Source organism: Piliocolobus tephrosceles, chromosome 12, assembly GCF_002776525.5.
Source record: "Piliocolobus tephrosceles isolate RC106 chromosome 12, ASM277652v3, whole genome shotgun sequence".
NCBI classification, from domain to species: domain Eukaryota; kingdom Metazoa; phylum Chordata; class Mammalia; order Primates; family Cercopithecidae; genus Piliocolobus; species Piliocolobus tephrosceles.
In genome coordinates this window covers 45,755,054-45,777,370 of record NC_045445.1, presented here as the reverse complement: position 1 = coordinate 45,777,370, position 22,317 = coordinate 45,755,054, and the positions used below count along the sequence as shown (strand labels likewise).

At 39.5% G+C, this 22,317-nt stretch overlaps 1 protein-coding gene across 1 annotated transcript in view; it reads right to left on the bottom strand.

Annotated features, from left to right (window-relative positions):
• The window catches only part of LOC111536655 (collagen alpha-6(IV) chain-like), a 314,428-nt gene that overhangs the window by 173,008 nt on the left and 119,103 nt on the right, over nucleotides 1-22,317 (bottom strand). Inside the window, exon 3 of the mRNA XM_026451994.1 lies at nucleotides 4,059-4,139. Within this exon, the coding sequence (XP_026307779.1) occupies nucleotides 4,059-4,139 (81 nt within the window). The remainder of the gene's footprint in view (nucleotides 1-4,058; nucleotides 4,140-22,317) is intronic.

Sequence of the window (22,317 nt, the reverse complement as noted above, 5' to 3'; positions counted from 1 at the left end):
CAGCTCTCGCTGGTCGGGCTGCAGCAGCTGACCAGCACCGATTGTCCGGCACTCCCGAGTGAGATGACCCCAGTACCTCAGTTGAAAATGCAGAAATCGCCGGTCTTCTGTGTCGCTTGCGCTGGGAGTTGGAGACTGAAGCTGCTCCTATTCGGCCATCTTGCTCCGCCCCCCTCCGATAATGCTTCTTTAGATGGCATGGATAGTTAGGAGGTCACCATGTTTTAGATGAACACCAGAACAATGTTCAAACAGGGAAAACTCTAAAAGAGTATTAAGGAATACTAGGCTCAGAAGAAAACAAACTGCCCCCTCCTCCCACCCCCAACTTCAGACAAACACACACTGATGGAGTATAATGCAGAGATAGCTTTCACATCTAGTAGGGAAAAAAGAGAAGTGTTGGAAATGTCAACCTAAAATGTTTTGTTTAATCAAGTGGCAGGGGGAAAAATACCAGGGAAGAGAACAACCCGAAAGAATAGTTCTTCCAGATAACACCTACTCCTAAGAAAGAAAAGTGAAAGTCATATACTAAGTTCAAATCTGAACATCTGGGTGAAAACGTCTTTATTTAACACTATGAGGCAGTTTATTTTTAAAGATTGCCATTCTCTTAAAGTTGGCTAAATAAGGTTTAGCCACTAGCAGGCTGGTGACCTTGGGCAAGTCACTTACCAGTTTCTTTATTTGTTGCATACATACAGGATTACAGCCCCTGAAAGATGTTTTGGAAACTGCAAAGCAGTGCACCAACATTAGGTAGGGACTTTTACCAGGCAGGGCATACCTTTGAGAAATCGGTTTGAGATAGCTTCAGCCAAAAAGGGCTAGATTGCAGTTTTGCAGGAGTGCTAGGTGTTGTGTAAAGGTCCTAGTCAGTTCAAGAGGACTTTGGCAAAGAAAAAGTACACACTGCCCAGCAAGCTATGCGCTTGATGTTTCCCCAAGGCAGGGGGCAGGCCTGCCAAGGGCTGCAGCATATCTCAGGGGTGACCCAATGTTCCGTTCCGCTCCCAGCTCAAGAGAAACAGCTTGAAATATAAATGGGGCCCTCTGCTCAGCTAAGGAAAACAGTCCCAAATCTTTCTGAAATCTGCACACAAGGGGTACTGAGGGGCTGTCCTGCAGGGTCAATAGTGCTGGGGCCAGTTTAAACAATTCTGCTTGGCCCTGGGAACATAGGAGGAAAGGGAGGATGACTAAACAGGACCTGGTTGTGCTTCAAGCATCCACGTTCATGGTTTTCTGCATGAGCATAGGTCTTATCTATTTGGGAAATAGGACATTCCTGCTCTCGACTCATGAAATATGGCTTAGTCTGGTTCAGTAACTTTGACAAGCATTCTTTGAAACTTTAGACTTTGCAAATACATTTTTAGGAACGTATTTGACAGTGTGGAGTCTGTGTCTTTTAAATATTGAGGGAAAAATCTGTGCAGTGATATTCTAATTTCCTCCATCCCCACCCCCTCAGCCACTCAGATGTTTTCAAAAGAGAAGCCAGACTAAGGCTCCAGATGTTTGAAACCTAAATGAGGGCTCCTCATGAAATAAATCTACTGCCCTCCATTTCCAGAGATCAAAATCTTAGCCAGGGGTTTAACAATGAGGTCACTGTAGGCATGTTTGCCTGGTGTAGGACTGACGTCCGATCAGATATATAAGATTTTATACTTTTAAAGGCTCCCCAACCCAACAAACAGCCCAGAGCTTCTCAGTTTCCTGGTTGTTGTGTCCACTTCTCATCCTGCCACAATCCATCGGGAAATGTCCCTTTGTGTCAAACCTTAAATCTCACTTGCACCGATTTGGGTCATTTTTATTTGCTGCATCTTTGCAGAGGTAAAGTAAGTCAAAAAGAATCATCAGTTAGGAAACTGGCTAGAGAATATGTCCAGGAAATTCACAGAAGAAATATAAATTTCCAGGTAATATGTGAAAAGACACTTAAACTCAGGGAATTGGAATGATTTTCACTCATCATATTAGCAAAAATATCAAGTGTTGGCAAGGGTGTAGAAACATGGGCATTTTTGTACAATGCTGATGGGAATATAAATTGCAGAATACTTTGTAGCCTAATTTGGCAGTGGCTTTGAAGGTTTAAAATGTCTATTACCCTTCTACCAGGTAATTATGATCCTTAGTGTCTATGCTAGAGATGTATCTATGCTTGAGCTAGTATCTATGCTTGAACACAAGGAGGCCTGCTCAAAGATTTTCACTGTAGCCCTGCCATTTTATAAATAGCAAAAATTTAGAAACAACCTAAGTAGCTGTCAAAAGGGGAATGGCTGAATTAAACTATGGGGTAGAGAAAAATGTCTTAAGGACACGTTAAATTTACAAAAAGGGCCCAGAACATATACTTAGAATTCTATTTTGGACAAGAAAATCAGATAATGAGACTATTTTTAGACATATGTGTACATATCTCTCTGACTATGTATGGTAAAAGGTAAGAATGACAGTAGTGGCACTGAGAGAGCATCAAGGGAGATTTTTGCTTTGTCTATACTGCTTGCATGTTGTTCAAGAATGCATTCATATATTTATTGTGAATTTTTTTTCCTAGAATATCTCAGAGGTAAGGGTATAGATCTTGGTGGATACAGTGAGAGGCAGCAGTAGGTAAGTTGGTGACGTAAATAGATGAGAAATCAAAGGACCCAGATCAAGGCCTGGAATCTGTCATTACTTTGCTATGTGATCCCAGGAAGTAATTTTCCTTCTGAGTCTGTTTCCTCTGTACAATCAATGAATAATATGTGAAGCTTACTAAGAAACCTTCCCTTTCTCATATTTTACAATTCTCTAAGTCCATGTCTTTAATGTAGAATAGGTCTGGTCCCCTTTGATGAGAAGATGGATTTTTATTCTCTTCCTTCAAATTCTAGCATAGTTTGACATTTCACTTTACCCCAAATGTAAGATAATGAAAGAGAAGGTGGAACCATCACTGTGTTCCCTGTTTGGCTATGGATTTGAAAGTTTGGTTGACCTATTTATACTACTACCTTCTTTTGACAGTGTAAGCCCTTAGGCTTGTTTGAGTGTGATGAGAGTGCATTCACAATGCTAGAAATGGGAAGTTCTGAACTCTGTAGGATGGCCATTAATCCTGGAAACACACCCACACACCCACACACCCACACAGATGGAGCATCCCTAATCCAAAAATCCAAAATCCAGAATGCTCCAATGAGCATTTCCCCTGAGTGTCACATCAGTGCTCAGGAAATGGTAGATTTTGAAACATCTCAGATTTCAGATTTTTGAATTAGGGATGCTCAACTTGTGTATGTGTCTAATTTTTTTTTTCAGATTGAACCCCTTTCAACACTTTTCCTGGGTTATACTAAAAATGCATTTTTTTCAGTGAAAATCATAGATACAAATATCTAGGGGCTATGCATATTCAGGAATTGATAGAAGTACTGTGTCAATGCACTGAGTTCATTGCAATTTGCTCAACAATTTGAACTGTGCATTGCTAATGAGGGACAATACATGGACTATGTCACAACATTTTAAAACGTATCCTATGTTGTAATATAATACCTATAAACCATTCTTCATGTATTGTCACCTATATTTCTGGACTTTATGGCTACCCTGTTCTCTTGAGTCTATCACTAACAAGCAGGGTGATTTTGGACAAGTCACATCCACAGTCTGTAGATAACAATTGGAACACCTGTTCCCCAGACTGGGAGGGAAGAATCAAGTGAGCTATGAAAATTTACACTTATCTACAAACATCATCACAATCTGGCTCTCTACAACCTAATTGGCTTTTGGGAAAACTCCAGATGAAACTCTGAGGAAACGTTAGCATTAAGTGAATGAAGGAAATCTCTTCTTGGTACCTCAGAGACTTTGACCAATCTAACTCTGACTATCATCAGTTAGCAAAGCTCCTTCCAGCTGGTCCTCATCACTTTGCTTGTTCCATGAGGTCATAAGAGTAAATTCTAAGCAGTTTATTTCTAAAGAAAACAGATAACCGCTCCCATGCAACTATTTGTCTTTCAACAATGAAATAAGCAACTTACTCTCGCTCCTTTCTCAGGAAAACACTGACAGCTCCCACTGCAGTCTTGGCCCCCACACGGCTTTCCATAAGACTTCTCTCCCTATTAAAAAAAGGAAAAAGTTAATAAACCATGTGAACCAAGAAGCAATGTTGTCTCAGCAAACCTAACTCTTAGCTTCTTTACCAAGTAAATCTTTCGCGGCTTAATGATCTTATCTGATGTTGTCAGTAATCAAATGAAATAAAAACTAATTTTAAGTTAGCATCCTTTCAGGTCAGGTCTATACCTCATCAAATAAATAGCCAGTTTTGGAACTTTACTTTAGACACCTGCTCACTGGTAGAAATTCCAGGCACAATATACAACAGAATTACTTGGGGGCTGGAAATAGACTCTAGATATATTCCTGTGAAAACAGGTGTCCAGTGACTTACAGATTTGCACTCATTGATAAAATGTAGCTATAGCAGATAACTTGAATGAAATTCAAGTGCTAGATGTGTAGTGACAAATGAAAATGGATACCTTGTACTCTGCTCTCAGAACTGTTCTTCTCAAACTCCATTTCAGCACACCATTCAAACCTTACAGTGGCACTCCCATGCCCAGTTAGTCAGATCCAGATTCCTCAGTTGGTATTTTATAGTACCCCCCCAAGCTCTCTAACTTCACTTTTCCCTCTCCTCTGATTGATGGTGATGATTGCTAGCTGAATTTCTGCAAGGCCCGCACATGACCTGACATGTGCTGATCCTCACCAACCTCATCTCCTTTCTCTTTGGCTCACTCTGCTTCAGTCACACAGGAGGGCGTTCATTCTGTTCATTAAAAACATCAAGCCTGTTCCTGCCTCAGGGCCTCTGCCCTCGCTGTTCCTTTTGTTTGCAATGTTCTTCTCCGAGATTTTTTTTTAAAAATCCTGGCCTCTTTTCATCACTCAGGTCTCAGTTCAATTGTCTATTCTCAGAGAGGCCATTCCTGAGTCTCCAGTTACTTCCAATCATATAATTTCATTACCTTTTCATCATTAGACATTCTGTCTACTCCTACTAGAATGTAAGCTTCATGTAAGTAGGGACTTCATTGTCTTGTCCAACACTGTATCTCCAATGTCTAAAACCATGGATGACACTCAAGGAATTTTTGGTGACCACATGAATGGAGTTAGGATTTGAACTCAGGTCTGACTAACTCCAAAGTCTTGACCTTAACCCTTAAGCCTTAGTGTTTTCTAAGTCCTTTGTCTACCAGAACCTCAATACAAAGACTCAACAATAAGAAAAACTGCAATTCTGACCATATCCACCTTGGAAAAAAAGCAAAACATAAATTCTAACTATTATCTGTAACAAGAACTTTATCTCTGGGATGCATGGATTTAGAACCGTCCAACTTTTTTATTTAATGTTGGATTTCTTTTCCAAAGAGAAAGGCACATTTATGAGCTGACCTCACACTTGATCATTCTTGCCTCTGTGTACTGTGTGCCTTTTCCTAATTCCTAGAGAGCACTGTGAATTTCTCAGATGGTCTCTTATCTCTTTAGACATTCCCACAACACTTTATCAGCGCAACACCTTGGTAATAAGGTAGTGATGGCAAAGCTATGACAAAATATTACTATTTTAGATTCCAAACACCTTCCTTATACGTTATAGTTTCTCTCTCTTATAAGCCCTTGACATGGTAAGTGCTATTGCACACTTTCCAGTTTACCTTCCATTTTATGGAATATAGGACAGGCAAGTTTTCATAAGGGTGAGATCAAGAGGTACTGTGGCAGGAGGAAGCTAGGGGCTGGGAAACAAGAGAGAACTGAGAGAGCAGCATTGAATTTTATCTTCACCTGTGCTGACACCCTTGTCTAATGTTGACCACTATATTTCTTGGTATTAAGGATAATTTGTATTTCCTTCTCCATACATTCCTGTGTTTTCTAAGCAGTCTTCAACAAGCACATATAATTAATAAGAATACAAAATACATAATATTAAGTGATAAAAATCATCCCCTTCAAGGACGAGAACTTGACAGGTGTTGCCAAAGTTGAAATGGCATCTATTCGGAGCTATGGCTTACTTCCAAACAATGTCTGTTTGAGTGTTCCATAAAATTGGTCTATAGTAGATGAAAAGTTTCCAGACCCCTCAAACATGGAGCAAAGAGGCTGGAAGCAAGGGAGCTGGAAAAGAGGGGGGCAAAAAAACGATAGCAGAAGCTGAACAAACCCATAAGAATCAGAAGCTAAGGTTTCTTAGGAACTCGCCAGAACAAGGAGGCAAAGACACTCAGCTAACAGACAGGAAGTCATCACTGTCCTTTGTCACTGAGGAAAGTAACCAGAGAAGCCCTGTTGGCCATAAGGCAATTTCCTGTAATGCCAGCCCTGGCAGTTTCCCCAGTTCCCCAGGAGTCTTCAATTACAGTGAGGTGGGAAGAGTGAAGGCAGGCTTCCAGGGAACATGACCAGACTAGACCTCAGAAGCCTCTGCTTTATCCTGGCATGTCTGGGGACACTCCACCCCCTGCTTGACCAGGCCATGTGGCTGGTGTCATTTCCACCTTGGAATGCTCTCCCTTTTCTCTCAAGATCAAACCTTTCTTATACCCAAAAAAAATTAAAACTGGAAAGGTTTTGGGAGATCATCTAATACAGTGGTTCTTAACTCTATTCAAGCAGTACCTTATTATTTTCATTATAATTATTACTCTCCCTTGCCATCCTAAAAAGAAATTCATAGGAATAAGTTATAATAAAAATGTAAGGAAAAATTTTAAAAGCACATAGCATGCCCTAACTGTATTGCAAAGAAAAAAAAAAAAAAAACAGAAGAAAAGTCATTTGTAATAAAAAGATATGTATTTCAATATATAAAAGCTCATACATGGCTATATTAGAAGATGTCATGAAGTGGTAGTCAGAGGCCAACAGCTCTATAGAGAATTATGATGAGTGTAACAGCCTGCTGACATGGAATGACACTGGGATGCAGTATTGATGATTCAAGTATCACGAATGCAGTTGCTATTAGTAAGTGCAGTGATTCTCTCAAATGACAAACAACTCATGGTGATGACTGTGGGTGGAGGGCGGGAAGTACAATCTTCCCTTTATTTATTGGGCAGTTTTATTCAAGAAAACCATGAAAAAATTCATTTCAATATATAAAATGTGTTTATGTTCTAGACTTCAATAATTATAAACAGAGTTTTCATCTCCATGAGTATCCAGAGGTCTTCTCTATCCTTCAGGATGCATAGTATTCAGAACACCTATCATTCCTGGCAGCCACCAAGTAAGTGTTCCCGACTCCCTAATCATTTCAACAATCACGAATGGCCTCACAAATTGCAAAATACCTCCTGGGGTGTACTTTTGTTAAGAAGTATCGGTCTAATCCAAATCACCCATTTTACAGATGATAACACTGAAGAAGATTATTTTGACTTGGGTCACACTGTTAACAAGTGGATTCTAACACTTCTGAACATAATGCAGTATTCTTCCTACTGTTCCATACCTCTCAAGGCCAAATTCAAGTTCCATATTTTCCATGACCACTTCAGCTTCAGTGAAACACAACAATACTCACTAAGTCCCATTCACTGGCTAAGTGTCACATGTTGTTATGGGAGAGTCTTTGCAATGTTCCTAAGATTGCATAACTGAGAGTCTTGTTTCCTCATCCAGACTGTAACGTTTATAAGGGAAAAGTCAATTTATTTTACTCCTTTGTATAAAACCACAGTGTTAAGGGGCAAACCTATGTTCTAGCCAATATCTGAGGCAGTATACCTTAATTAGGAATATAAGTTCTGGAGTCAGTCTGTACAGGTTTAAATCCCAGCTCTAATATTTCCGAGTTGGATGAACTTAGGCAAGTGACTTTATCTCTCTGAAACTCAATTTTCCTACCTGTAAAATGACAATGGCAACAGTATCTACTGTATAGAGTTTGATTGGAGGACTCAATAAGATTAAGCATGCAAAACAGTACCTGGCTCATAGTATTCACTTAGTGTCAGCTATTATTATTAGATTAATATTAGCTATACTAGACTACTCAGCATTTTTTGCAACATTCTGGTCTCTCTCTGGAGCTCCTTATCAAGTGCTGTGCACTGGTATGGTCATGCCAGTTCGTCTATGGCTGATGTTCACTTTGCTTGGTCAGGATGTCCATTTGGATTTGTTGATGTCTGCATATGTAATTATCAGAATCAAGAACATAACCACATTTTATACATTGAAATGAATTTTTCATGGTTTTATTGTTACTGAATAAAAATGCCTAGTAAATAAAGGGAAGATTGTACTTTTCCCCCCCAGATCACCACCACGAGTTATTTCTCACTTCAGAGAATCACTGCAGTCACTTAACTTTTTTTTGTTTTGAGATGGAGTCTCGCTCTGTCACTCAGGCTGGAGTGTAGTGGTGCGATCTGGGCTCACTGCAGCCTCCACCTCCCAGGTTCAAGCCATTCTCTGCCTCAGCCTCCCGAGTAGCTGGGATTACAGGCACCCACCACCACACCTAGCTAATTTTTGTATTTTTAGTAGAGACGGGGTTTTGCCATGTTGGCCAGGCTGGTCTCGAACTCCTGGCCTCAAGTGATCTTGCCACATCAGCCTCCAAAATTATTTTTAAATGCTAAAAATATTTAGCAATTAGAGTTAAAGGTTAGGGTTTGCTAAACCATAACCCTAAATATTGCTAAATATTTTAAATATAATCTCTACTCCACACATCTATCCTTTTGCTGATGCTGATTCCTATGTCTAAAATGCTTTCCTACTCCCTTTACCACAAACAAAATTTCTATTCATTCTTTTAAACCCAGCTCAACCATCTTTTTGGTGAAGACACCCTTATACTCTGCCTCCTTCTCAGAAATTTCAGGAGCAGTTCTTACTCTCTTCTCTTTGCTGATGGAGTTTTGCAGTAGTTTACTCAATTTATTTGATTCTGCCATCAGACTGGGATCGGAACCATGTCTTAATGCTTCTCTGCAGCCCTGTCACAAGCAGATATTCAGTGAAGGGCTGTGAAATAACTGCTCTCAGAACAATTGAGTTACAAGTGTTAGAGATCAGCATCACCTGGAATTCTTCCTTTCTCCTGGGTCTCCTGAAATAAAGAGTTACATCACAGTGCCCCTACCACCAACCAATAGGCTTTTCTAGGCATCACCAGTGCTTTCTTGCATGGGGGTTGGCAAGGATGACAATGATGCAAAAGGTAACCCAGGAAACAAGATAGGAAGTAACAGAGGCTTAGCTGAAGTGATTGGATTGCAAAGGCCAATTATATTTGTGAGCAATTTTCTCCAGAAGCTTAGGTCACAGAAGACTGTCTGTGTATAATTTTATTCTCACCATTCATTCAACAAATATTTATTAAGTGCCTACTCTGTGCTAGGTACTGTGTTAGGCATAGGTGATAGTGGCAGTATCATACAGCCATAAGTGAAACCAAGTCCTTGTTTTCCTGGTTAAAATTTAGAGGGAAGACAAACAGTAAATGAATATTACATACATATTTGTCAGGTGATCTGTATTATGGAGGAAACTAAATTGGGTAAGAGAGTAGGAAGTGTTGGGGTTAGGTTGTTATTTTATATAAGGGAGTCAGGGAAGGCCTTGCTTACAAGGGGAATTCTGAGCAGAAAACAGTGTTTTTCAAAGCACAATCTTTGGCCCAGAATCATCAGTCCTGGGAAATTGTTAGAGTTGCAAATTCTTGTCTCCTCCACGATCCACTGAATCATAAACTTTAGGGTGGGGCTCAGAAATCTGTTTTAACAAGTCCTTCAGGTGATTCTGATGCACATAATGTTTGAGAAACACTGCTATAGAAGATGAAGGAATAAGTTATGTGAATATCTGAGGAAAGAGTATTCTAGGCAAAGGGAACAGCAAGTGCAAAGGCAGTAAATGAGAGAATAGGCTTGATGTTTTGGCTACAGCAAGGAGGCCAGAATCCTGGAGTGCAGTGAATGGGGGGGATGGGATACCTGATAAAGCCAGAGTTGGAGCAAGAGCCAGATCATAGAAGATTTCATAGACCAGTGTAAGCGCTTTGCCCCTGGAAATCCACTGAAGGGCTTGGAACATGTGAGTGACACCAGTTGATTTACTTTTTAAGGGGGATTTCTCAAGCTGCCATGTGAACTGTAGTGGGGCAAGCACAGAAGCAGAAAGACCACCTAGGAGGCTGTTGTGGTAATTCAGCAGGATGATGGATGTTTATAACAGAGGGGCAGTTATAGAGTCTGACAGAAGTAAAATGATTCTAGGTATGTTTTAAAGGTAGAGCTGCTAGGATTTGCTGATGGATTGGATGTGGGATGTGACTGAAAGGGAGAAGTCAAGAATGACTCCAAAGTTTCTGTACTAGGCAACGAGAAGGATGAAATTGCCATTTATTCAGATGGAGAAAACTATTGGAGAAGCTGGCTTTGGAAGCATCAGGAATTCTGGTTTTGAGATATGTATAAGATATTCAAATGGAGGAGTTGAGTAGATAGCTGGCTATGGAAGTCTGGAATTCAAGGGAGATGCCTTAGTCAGTGTAGACTTGACTATGTTGTGGTAACAAACCTAAGATCTCAATGGTTTAGCACACAGAGTTTGATTTATCACTTATGTCATAATCCAATAAGACAAAAGCAGCTCCTCTTAGTGGCCTTCTCCAAAGGTGACTTGGATTTCCAAGCTGCTTTTGTCTAGCAACTCCACTATCTCAGATCCTAGTACCTGCTCTTAATTCCCTATTACAGGAAGTGATACATCTCTTGTGTTCATATTCCCTTTAAAATAACCAGACATACTGGAAAACCTAACAACATGGAGAGTAGGAGAGAGCAGGGTTTATCTGGAGATCACCATCTCTGCTATCATTGTTATATAAAGCCAAGGGGCTAGGTGTGGTGGCTCATGTCTGTAATCTGTAATCCCAGCATTTTGGGAAGCCAAGGCAGGGGGATTGTTTGAGCCGAGGAGTTTGAGACCAGCCTGGGCAACATGTTGATACCCCATCTCTACAAAAAAATTAGACAGGTGTGGTGGCATGTTCCTGTAGTCCCAGCTACTCAGGAGGCTGAGGCAGGAGGGTCACCGGAGCCCAGGAGTTTGAGGCTGATTGTGCCACTGCACCCAGCCTGAGTGACAGAGTGAGACCCTGTCTAAAGAAACAAAAAGGCTCCAAAGCAGATGAGATTACCAAGGGAATGAAGGTAGATGAAGGGAAGAGAATACACCCTAGAATTAAGCACTGAAGCATGTCATTGTTAAGAGAACATGAGGAGGTCCTTGAGAAGGAATCTGAGAGGGAGTAGCCAGTGAGATGAGTAAAGAACCAACATCCAGAGGGGCCCTGGAAAGCAAGGAGGAAAAAAAGTGATAAACCCAAATTGTTGACAGATTAAGTAAGACAAGATATGAAAACACACCAATGGATTTAGCAATGTGGTGATCTGTACCAGATAAATTTCAGTGGCTTAGTGTGGCTAAAAGCCAGATTGCAAGGGGTTCAATAGAGAGTGAGAAGTGAGGAACTGGAGAAATCCAGGATAGCCAATTATCTAAAGGGGTATTTGGAATGGAAGAAATGGCACTGTAGCCAAAGAGGGATATGGGGTAAGAAGTATGTTTAATTTTTTGTTAAGATTGGAGATATTGAAATATGTTAGTATTTTGAGGGAGTATGTGTTGACACAGGAGACAGATGGAAAAATTGTTGGGGGTGACTTTAAGTGTACAAGAGAGGATGGTATCTAATACACAAGTTGATGGAATGCCCTTAGGTAAGAGAATTGAAAGTTCATCCACAGTGACAGGTGGAAAGGCAGAATACATAGATACAGATGCAGGTAGGGTAGTTGATGTGGTAATGGAAGCATGCAGGCATTCTCTTTGTCATACTTATTTTTTCCTCTCAGTGAAACAAGAATCAAGGTTATCAACTGAGAATAAGAACAGGAAGGAGGTATTGGAGGTTTGCAGAGAGATAAGTTGTGACATGATCAGTTAGGAGAGCAGGGAGAAGGCATGAACTAGGGAAATGTGGCAGGACTGCAAGGCAGCTCTAAGGGCCCACTTTAGTTTGGTGGTCATTGACTTAAAGGAACATCAGTTATCAATATTGTGAGGTTTTCTGTAGACTTGTCCAGCCACATGGATACATATGTAGATTAGAGGAAGAGTTGGATTTAATCAAGGCTGGGGTCTGCTAGGTGAGGATGATAAAGGAAAAGAGGGGCAAGGGAGTCAAGGGCATATGGAAGGAAGTGATTATGATTATGGATCATAGGATCTAGGTTTCCTGTGGAAGGAACTGAGCACAGGCGGTGGGCAAGGGGCAGCAGAAAGGTAGTAGGATCAATGGATGATTGACTCTGGTGGGGTTAAAAAAATGCATCGGTTTTAGGATTGTGACTATGTCTCAGAAGAAAGAAAGTATGGTACTCTAAAGACGCTAGCCCTATTAATATTCCACACAGTGCAAAACAAGACAGTCCTTGGAATATAATAAATTCATCTTGAATTAGCACAGTAAATGATTGTTGAAATGGCTGCTCATTCCTGGTTTCATACAACATAATAAAACTGTCCCTTTTTAATAACTTTAGGTTTCTTCAAAATGTCTTTCACATAATATCTCATGTGATTTTCCATCGCAAATCTGAAATAGATATTTTAGATGTATGTGTGTGTGTAGAGACATAGACACATATGCAACATTACAACGATTTATTTATATCTTCACCTACCCTCCTAGACATTAGGTTCCTTTGAGATGAAGATCTTGGTTTCACTATAAGAGAAATCAATGGAAATCCTTTAAGCCTCAATTTCCTGAACTATAAAATAGGGATATTTTACTTTACAGGGTTTAGTGAGGTTAAATGAGTTGATGCTCTTTGTCAAGTGCTTGGTATATTGAGAATATGCTCAATCTATATCAGCTGGTATTATTTACAATTACAGTGTCTAGTACTGTGCATGAGGAATCCTAAAAGGTTCTCACTCAATGACTAATTCCCATTTTAAAGATGAGGAAATGAAAACTCAGCTGTTAAGTGACTTTTTCAGCATAGAAAATTAAGTATCAGAGTGGGGATAAGAAACCAGGTACCTTCAACTGTGTGGTTCTTGTGTTTTTGTTTTGTTTTGTTTTTGTTTATGTTGTTGTTTTTTAGTGGACCTGCTGCCACTAGTTCCAGGAATTGGCCTGAAACTTAAAAAGTCAGGAAAAGAAAGATGAGTGTTGAGAGGTGCCACTTTGGGGGTCCTTTTTATCAATATTACTCTACTTACTTCACAATATTATTTGTACTGTGTGTACATTTTCTAAATAATCTTCATATATAATTCTTATAACTACTTTTGAAACAAAGGAATTATTTTTCATATGACCATTTTCCAGATTAAAAAAACATCCTGAGTTTCAGAGAGTTGGTATCATTTGCTAGTTAAGTGAGAAAGTGAAGACAGCCAAACATCTAAAAGAGAAAAATAATACAAGATGCTGAGGTGACCTTCCTTCACCTGCCAGTGGCCTCAGGGTCCAGAAATTCTGAGGCCTCTTTGGCCAGATCAGACCGATCCTGGGGCCACATTCACAATAATGGCTACCGTGAGCATCTGTTATGTGCCTAGTTAAGCAGTTCACTTTTGTTATCACACGGAACTGTTCCACCTCCACTACGAGGTAGGCACTATTACCATTATCATTTTACAAATGAAAAAACTGATGCTTCAAGGGGTTAGTTTGCCTTCCCAAGGTCAGTCAGCTAGGGAGCAGCATAAATTCAGACCCAGGTTTGACTCAAAATCTTAGAGCTCTTCCCTTAAACCAGGCCCCCTTTAACATCACCCTACGTTGAACTTCTTGCTAATAGCAGGGAATCTGGCTTTACTTTGAGCAATTCTAAAACAAAACCTAAAACCTTTGCATTGAAATGTGAACACACACACACACACACACGCACGCACGCACACACACACACAAAACACACATTAAACCAAGCTGGGTCCTGTCCCATGTTTTATGTGCATTTGCCTTTTAAGAACAGCTCCCTGTGAGTTCATGAATGAAAGACTCTGGGAAGAGAAGGAAGTGATCTGTGAGAGCTGGCTCCCTACCATGTGGGACTTGTCACCTATACTTTATTTTAAGGAAGAAGCTGACACCAGACATTTCTGATATTTCAGGAAGCCATTTCCCTCCAACATCTGCTCAACTGTGTTCACACCATAGATAAAAACAACTGATGGCATCAGGGGTAGAAGAGGAACAGGCACGCCAGGTTTCACTTGAAAAGCTCTAGCCAGTCACTATGAACCAGGGCCTGAGGGGATGTAGTACTACCCAGTTAGACCTTAAAGTAAATTCAACAAGCAAATGCTTAAGACACAAACATGCAAACTAAATGTTGCCCATCATGTTCTTAAAATAGAAGCCTCTTTTTCCTCTGTTAGCAAGAATTTACTGAGTAGCTATGAAAGAACAACACTTCCCAAGGCTAGTCATAGGGAGCATGTGAGGAACATTCAGATTTAGCAAATAAAAAGACAGGATGCACATTAAGCTTGAATTTCAGAGAAACCACAAGTAACATTTTAGTATGAGTATGTCCCCAATTAGTATATGTTCCATGCAATATTTGGGGATATACTTACACTTAAGATCTATTTGTTATTTATCTGCAATTCATATTTGACTGAGTCTCATCTATTTCGTCTGAAAACCCTACAAGTAGCATCATGGCACACTTGTGTGACAAATTCAGTTATGAAGTGTGTCAAAAGTAATTGTTAGTAATAATAGTTAAAATACAAATTCTTCACCTTAATTTTTCAGAAAATTAAGAGGGGATTCATGTTTCTTTCTGTAATTGGTCACTCCTACTCATTTGCATTCTGATATGCTTTCCAAAGTAGGAGGGGAAAGTAGATTTATAACTAACATTGCAATGATTAAATTTATTCATTTACTTAGCAAGTATTTATTGAGTGCCTGCTGTTAACTGGCCTGCTGTGTGCTTGCTAGACAATCTTTAATGCACACCTGCTATGTATAATGGCACTATGTTGGGCACTATGGAAAAAAGACAAATATTTAGAAAACATGTTACTTGCACTCAGGAAACTAAAAGCTTGATACAGGAGATAACTGCAGTCAAAAGGAGAAAGTGAGAAGTATCATCGGAGAAGATAAAAATTTATCCTTCTAAAACTTGGATGTGATTGTTCTGTCTTCCCTCAAAAGCCTTTGATAGCTCCCCATTACCCACAAAGTTCAAAATTTAAGCATGACATTTAAGGGCACTCAGACTTAGGCTCAACCTACCATTGCAAGTCCACCTGTCACCCCCTCTAGTCATAGAGGTCTATTTATTATTATTCCATTTTCCTGGAATACCTTTCATGTTTCATCCATTTCTCTGGAAATTCTAGTCACATCCATTCTTTTTCCTTTTTGTAAAAACTGTACTGAGATAGAACTCATATATCACACAATTCATACATCCTTTCTTAACTTTCACTTTCTGTCTTTTCCAACAATAGCACTGCTAATGTTTCACTGTTATATTTGTTGCTCACTCTAACAGCCTCCCTTTTTGACTACTTTAGAGAAACTGTGGCAATAGTTTTCCAATAAAAATATTCAAAATTATTTCAGGTGATTGAGCCGGGCCTCAATTTCCTCAGTTGCACAATGCGTGGAGAAACTGCATGTCCTTCTACATCCTGTGAGCTTGCTCTTGCTACTAGACCTTAAGTATGCAGTGAGTGTCATGGCCTTCAGTGGCTTGGCACAGAGCCTGTCTGCTAATTTATAACATGATAACGTTAGGAAAATCATTACAAGTTGAAAACAAAATCCTTTAATGTTCCTAGTTGGGAGATTAAGAATTTTGTTTTTAAGGCCGGGCACGGTGGCTCACGCCTGTAATCCCAGCACATTGGGAGGCTGAGGCGGGTGGATCACGAGGTCAGGAGATCGAGACCACCCTGGTTAACACAGTGAAACCCCATCTCTACTAAAAACACAAAAAAATTAGCTGGGCGTGGTGGCAGGCGCCTGTAGTCCCAGCTACCCAGGAGGCTGAGGCAGGAGAATGGTGTGAACCCGAGATGCGGAGCTTGCAGTGAGCGGAGATCTCACCATGGCACTCCAGCCTAGGCGACAGAGCGGGACTCCGTCTCAAAAAAAAAAAAAAAACAAAAATTTGTTTTTAAACCTACAGAAATAAGAAGGGTTGGGATTCCAGGACAGAGACTGTGTCCCATTAGAAATATCCTGACAGACTGTCTCCTCTGTTATTAAGTCCAAATGGTTAAGGGCAGTTCCATTTCTGTCTTTTGGACTAGTGGGACACAGTCTAACAAATGCCTAGTTGAGACAGATGGTGAGTTCATGTGTGTAGTTCTTCAGTAGTAGCAGTTATTAGGAAACAGAATAGAAGACAAATACAGGTCATTTCCACATTTAACACACAAACAGGCAAACTAACTGTTGCCCATAATGTTCTTAAAATAGAAGCCTCTTTTTCCTCTGTTAGTAAGAATTTACTGAGTAGCTATGAAAGAACAACACTTCCCAAGGCTAGTCACAGGGAGCATGTGAGGAACACTCAGATTTAGCAAATAAAAATACAGGATGCACATTAAGCTTGAATTTCAGAGAAACCACAAGGAACTTTTTAGTATGAGTATGTCCCAAATTAGTATATGTTCCATGTAATATTTGGGGATATACTTACACTTCAGATCTATTTGTTATTTAACTGCGATTCAAACAACAAATTCTGTTGTTAATTATGTACAAGGCTTACATGTGTTGATAAGGCAAAAGATGTTTTAACTTGCTCACAGACGGGGAAAGATGACATGTGGAGAAGACTAACTAGGAAAGTTGAATGCCTCATAGAAAATCCATCCCTCCTGACTAGGGGGAAAAATCAGAAGGAAAAAAAAATCCTACGAAGTACAAAACTCAGCAAATACACCAGGACCTCTGTCTTCACTTGCCAAGAACAACATATTACTTTTACCTATTTTTTGGCTGCAATTTTAAGCTGTAAATACTTTCAGAAGTTAATTTTCAATTTTGCTTGCAGCATGAGCAAGACAAACCAACTTGTCACGTATGCCTACATTTCTAAAATTAGGAGAAACAGCCCTAATCCCTTCTTATAGGCAGAAAATAGAAACAAGTCAAGTAGTCTACTTAGTTGGTGGGAACGGACTTTAAAAAGCATCGTGCTAGAAAAAAAGCACTGTATGTCATAAAGAAACTTCAAACTCCAGTTTAAGCTTTTGGGGCATAATCAAAGCCATAGGTGAAGGAGTGGTCCAGTATTTTTGTCTCTAATTCCATATTTCATGACTTCAAAGCTCATCTACTTTTCTTTTTGTTTCTAAGCACAGTGAGATGCAAAACTAATTTTTAAAAGCCCTTCTGTGGCAAGACTTTATCTTTGGTAATTCCTGTGCAAGACATAAACTACCAAATCTCATTGCAGAAGAAGTAGAAAATCCTAGTAGTCCCTTATCTATTAAATAAATTGAATTTGCAGTTAAAAACCTTCCAATAAAGGAAACTCCTGGGCTAGATGTCCTTACTGGTGATTTCTACCAACATTTAAGGAATAAATATATTGATCCTACACACATTCTCCCAGAAAATCGAAGATGAGGGATTTTCTTTTCTCCTCCCTCCCTCCCTTCTTTCTTTCTTTCCCTCCCTCCCTCCCTCCCTCCCTCCCTCTCTCTCTCTCTCTCTCTGCCCCTCCCCCTCCCTCTCTCCCTCTCTTTCTTTCTTTCCAGAGGAGACAGAGTCTCTGTCACCCAGGCTGGAGTGCAGCACTCTGCCTCCTGAGTTCACGCCATTCTCCTGCCTCAGACTCCCGAGTAGCTGGGACTACAGGCGCTTGCCACCATGCCCGGCTAATTTTTGTATTTTAGTAGAGACAGGGTTTCACCGTGTTAGCCAGGATGGTCTCAATCGCCTGACCTCGTGATCCACCCGCCTCGGCCTCCCAAAGTGCTGGGATTACAGGCGTGAGCCATGGCGCCCGGCCGACAGATGAGGGATTAATTTCTAACTCACTCTGTGAGTCCAGCATTACCCTTACAGACCAATATTTTTCAGGGATAGAGATATAAAAATTCTTTAAAAAATTCACAAAATTGAACGTAACAATATATAGAAATGATGGTACATTGAGACCAAGTTCAGTTTATTCCAGGAATGGTAGTTCGGTTTAACATCTAAAAATTAGTCAGTGTAACTCACCATATTAGCAGACCAAAAAGAAAAAAAAAAAAGCCTGTGATTATCTCAATAGATGCAGGAAGAGAATTTGAAAAAATCCAGCCTCTACTGTGATAAAAACTCAAAGCAAACTAGAGATAGAAGGGAACTTCTTCAACCTGCTAAAAGGCATCTATAGAAAACACTACAGATATCACTGAATGCTTTCCCTGCTAAGATTGGGGGCAAGGCAAAGATGTCCACATTTACACTTCTATTCAACATTGTGCTAGAGTTTCTCGCCAGTATAAAAAAGGCATCCAAATTCAAAAGGAAGATGCAAAACAAGTCTTTATTTACAGATAACATGATCTATATAAAATATAGCATGAAATCTACAAAAAAGCTACTAGAACTAGTAAGTGAGTTTAGTAATGCTGGATGATACAAGATCAATATACAAAAATTAGTTGCATTTCTGTAAACTAGCAACAAACAATTGGAAACTGAAATAAAAATGCCATATGATAACATCAAATATATAAAACACTTAGGAATAAATCTGACAAAAGATGTGCAGTGCCTTTGCATGGCAAACTTAATTGCTGAGAAAATTAAAGAAGGCTTAAATAAATGGAAAGATATCATTATGATATCAATTTTCCCCCAACTGATGATCATAAACTCAGTGCAATTTGAAAATATATATGAAAATCCAAAGGATCTAGCATAGCCCAAACAACTTAGAAAAAGCTGTAAGATTTACAGGACCTACTTCAAGACTTATTGTGAAGCTACAGCAATCAAGAGAGTGTAAAGATAGACAAATGTATGAATGAAACAGGATAGAGTCCAGAAATAGATCCACAAATATATAGTCAACTGATTTTTGACAAAGGTGCAGTGATAGTCCAGTAGAGAAAGAATAGTCTTAAACAAATGGTGCTGAAACAATTGGACATTCAATATGCAAAATAAACACATGATTAACTTTGATCTATACTTGACACTATGTACAAAAATTAACTCAAAATGTATTGTAGATATAAATATAAGCCTGAGACTTTAAAATTTGCAGTAGAAAAATTAGGAGAAAATCTTTGTCCTCTTAGATTAAGGAGAGATTTTGATACACCAGAAACTTGAAGTATGAAAGAAAAATAATGAAGAAATTGGACATCACCTAAATTAAAACTTACTTTTTGAAAGATATTCTTTTTTTTTTTTTTTGATATGGAGTCTCGCTCTGTCACCCAGGCTGGAGTGCAGTGGCGCACGGTCTCTGCTCACTGCAAGCTCCGCCTCCCAGGTTCAAGCCATTCTCCTGCCTCAGCCTCCCAAGTAGCTGGGACTACAGGCGCCGGCCACCACGCCCAGCTAATTTTTTGTATTTTTTTTAGTAGAGACGAGGTTTCACCATGTTAGCCAGGATGGTCTCGATCTCCTGACCTTGTGATCCACCCACCTTGGCCTCCCAAAGTGCTGGGATTACAGGCTTGAGCCACCATGCCCAGCCTGAAAGATATTCTTATGAGAATGGAAAGATAAGCTCTAGACTGAGAGAAAATATTTGCATATTACATATCTCAGGGGTCTCCAACTCCCAGGACACAGACCCGCACCTGTCTGTGGCCTGTTAGCAACTGGGCTGCACAGCACGAGGCGAGCAGCGAGCATGTGAGCACCTGAGCTCTGCATCCTGTCAGATAGACGATGGCATTAGATTCTCATAGGATCGCAAATCCTGTTGAAAACTGCACATGCAAGAAATCTAGGTTGCATGCTCCTTATGAGAATCTAACTAATGCCTGATGATCTGAGGTGGAATAGTTTCATCCTGTAAGCATCCCTCGCCCCACACCCCACACCCCAGTCCCGTCTATGGAAAAACTGTTTTCCACAAAACCAGTCCCTGGTGCCCAAAAGGTTGGGGACTGATGACATATCTCATATGGCAGCAGTCCCCAGCCGGTCCCAGGGGTTGGGGACCTCTGTCATACAGGGCTATTGGTACAGGCAGCATCATGAATGAGTATCAAAATAATTATGCTGAGTAAAAAGCATAATTATTTTGTAATTATGTAGAAAAGCACACATATTTTATATTTACGTTTCCATATAATTCTAGCCAATTAAAATTTATCTATAGTGACAGAAAACAGATTTGTTATTGCCCAAGGATGGGGGCTGGCAGAGAGGGGTGAGAGAAGGTATCACAAAGGAACATGGAGGAACTTTTGCAGATAATGGACATGTTCATTATCTTGATTGTGGTGATGCTTTCATGCTTGTACATATTTGTCTAAACTTATTAAATTGTACAGTTTAAATATGTTCAGTTTACTATAAGTCAGCTATATCTCAGTAACACTGTTAAAAAAAAAACAAAAAACACAACAAAGGGACTCAGAAGTCATTCTGAATAGGCTCCCACTGCCCAAATAAGTGATGGCCTGAACATCAAGAATGACAACTGCATTCAATTAAATTTGTAAAATATTTAGAACTTCATGAGTCCATAATGGTATCCTACACACAAAACACCCCTCACAGGTCACTTTTGGAGGATGCCAGGGAAATAATTATATTTTAAATTTGTTAAAATAAAAGGATAGTGGAATCAAGCATTCATCCTGCCTTTCCTAAATGAACTATAACTCAGGATAACCATAACAATTAATGAAGGGATGTTTCTCCTAAGTGAAGTATTCAGGTGCTGTATGCATAAGAAAAGACAGAATTATAGAATCAACATTTGCAAATCCCAATGAAGTAATGGATTGAGGTAATGGATATCAACAGCTGCTAGTATTTCAGAAAGAAGATGAAGCAGACATTGCAGACATTTTGTACATCAATAATGATGGAAGAATAAAACACTACCTGATTAAACAGTTTTGCAGAAAGAGACGAAGGGGAAGAGGGGGAGGAAGGGGAAGAGGGAAAGGGGGAGAGCAGGAGGGAGGCAGAGATGAAGAGGAAGAGAAAGAGAGAGAGAAATGGAATATGATCAAGTTTCTAGATCTAACTACCAACACTTTACAATACCAACACCAACCAATACCAATACCAACCAATACCAATACCAACACCAACCAACAAATCAAAACTGTGGGAAACTTACAAGACAAAATGATCCAGTTTTTTCAACAAAAGATTCCAGGGATAAAAAAGAGAGATTGAGGAGAAGCAACAGGTTAAAGCCATTATGAACAACAGTATGGAGATGCCTCAAAAAATTAGAAATAGAACTACTACATGATCTAGCAATTCCAAAGGAATATGAAATATCCAAAGGAAATGAAATCATGTTAAAGAGATATCTGTGATCCCAGATTTATTGCAGCACTATTCACAATAGCCAAGATATGAAGTCAACCTAAGTGTCCATCATTGGATGGATGGATAAATAAAATGTAGTACATATATACACGGAGAAATGCTACTCAGCCATAAAAAGAACAAAATCTTCTCATTTGCAACAACACGGATAAGCCTAGATGATATTCTGTTAAGTGAGATAAGTCAAACACAGAACAAATATCACATGATCTCATGTATGGAATCTAAAAGAAGTTGATCTTACAGAAGTAGAGAGTAAAATAATGGTTACTAGAGGCTAAGGAGAGTGGGAGGGGGGCTGCGAATGATGGGGAGAAGTTGGTCAATGGATACAAAGTTATAGTTAGAGAAGAGGAATAAGTTCTAGTGTTCTATTGCACAGTAGGGTGACTGCAGTCAAAAGTAATATTTTGTATAGTTCAAAATAGCTAGAATAGAGGAATTTGAATGTCTTACCACAAAGAAATGATAAGTGTTTGAGGTGATGGATATGTTAATTACCAGGATTTGATCATTACACAATTTATATATGTATGGAAACATCCCACTATACCCTATAAGTATGTACAATTATGAGTGAATTTAAAAACAAAATAAAACTTAAAAAATACAATGACCTAAGAGACTTATCATCCAGTCACAGTGTAGGGACTTTATTTGGATACTCAATT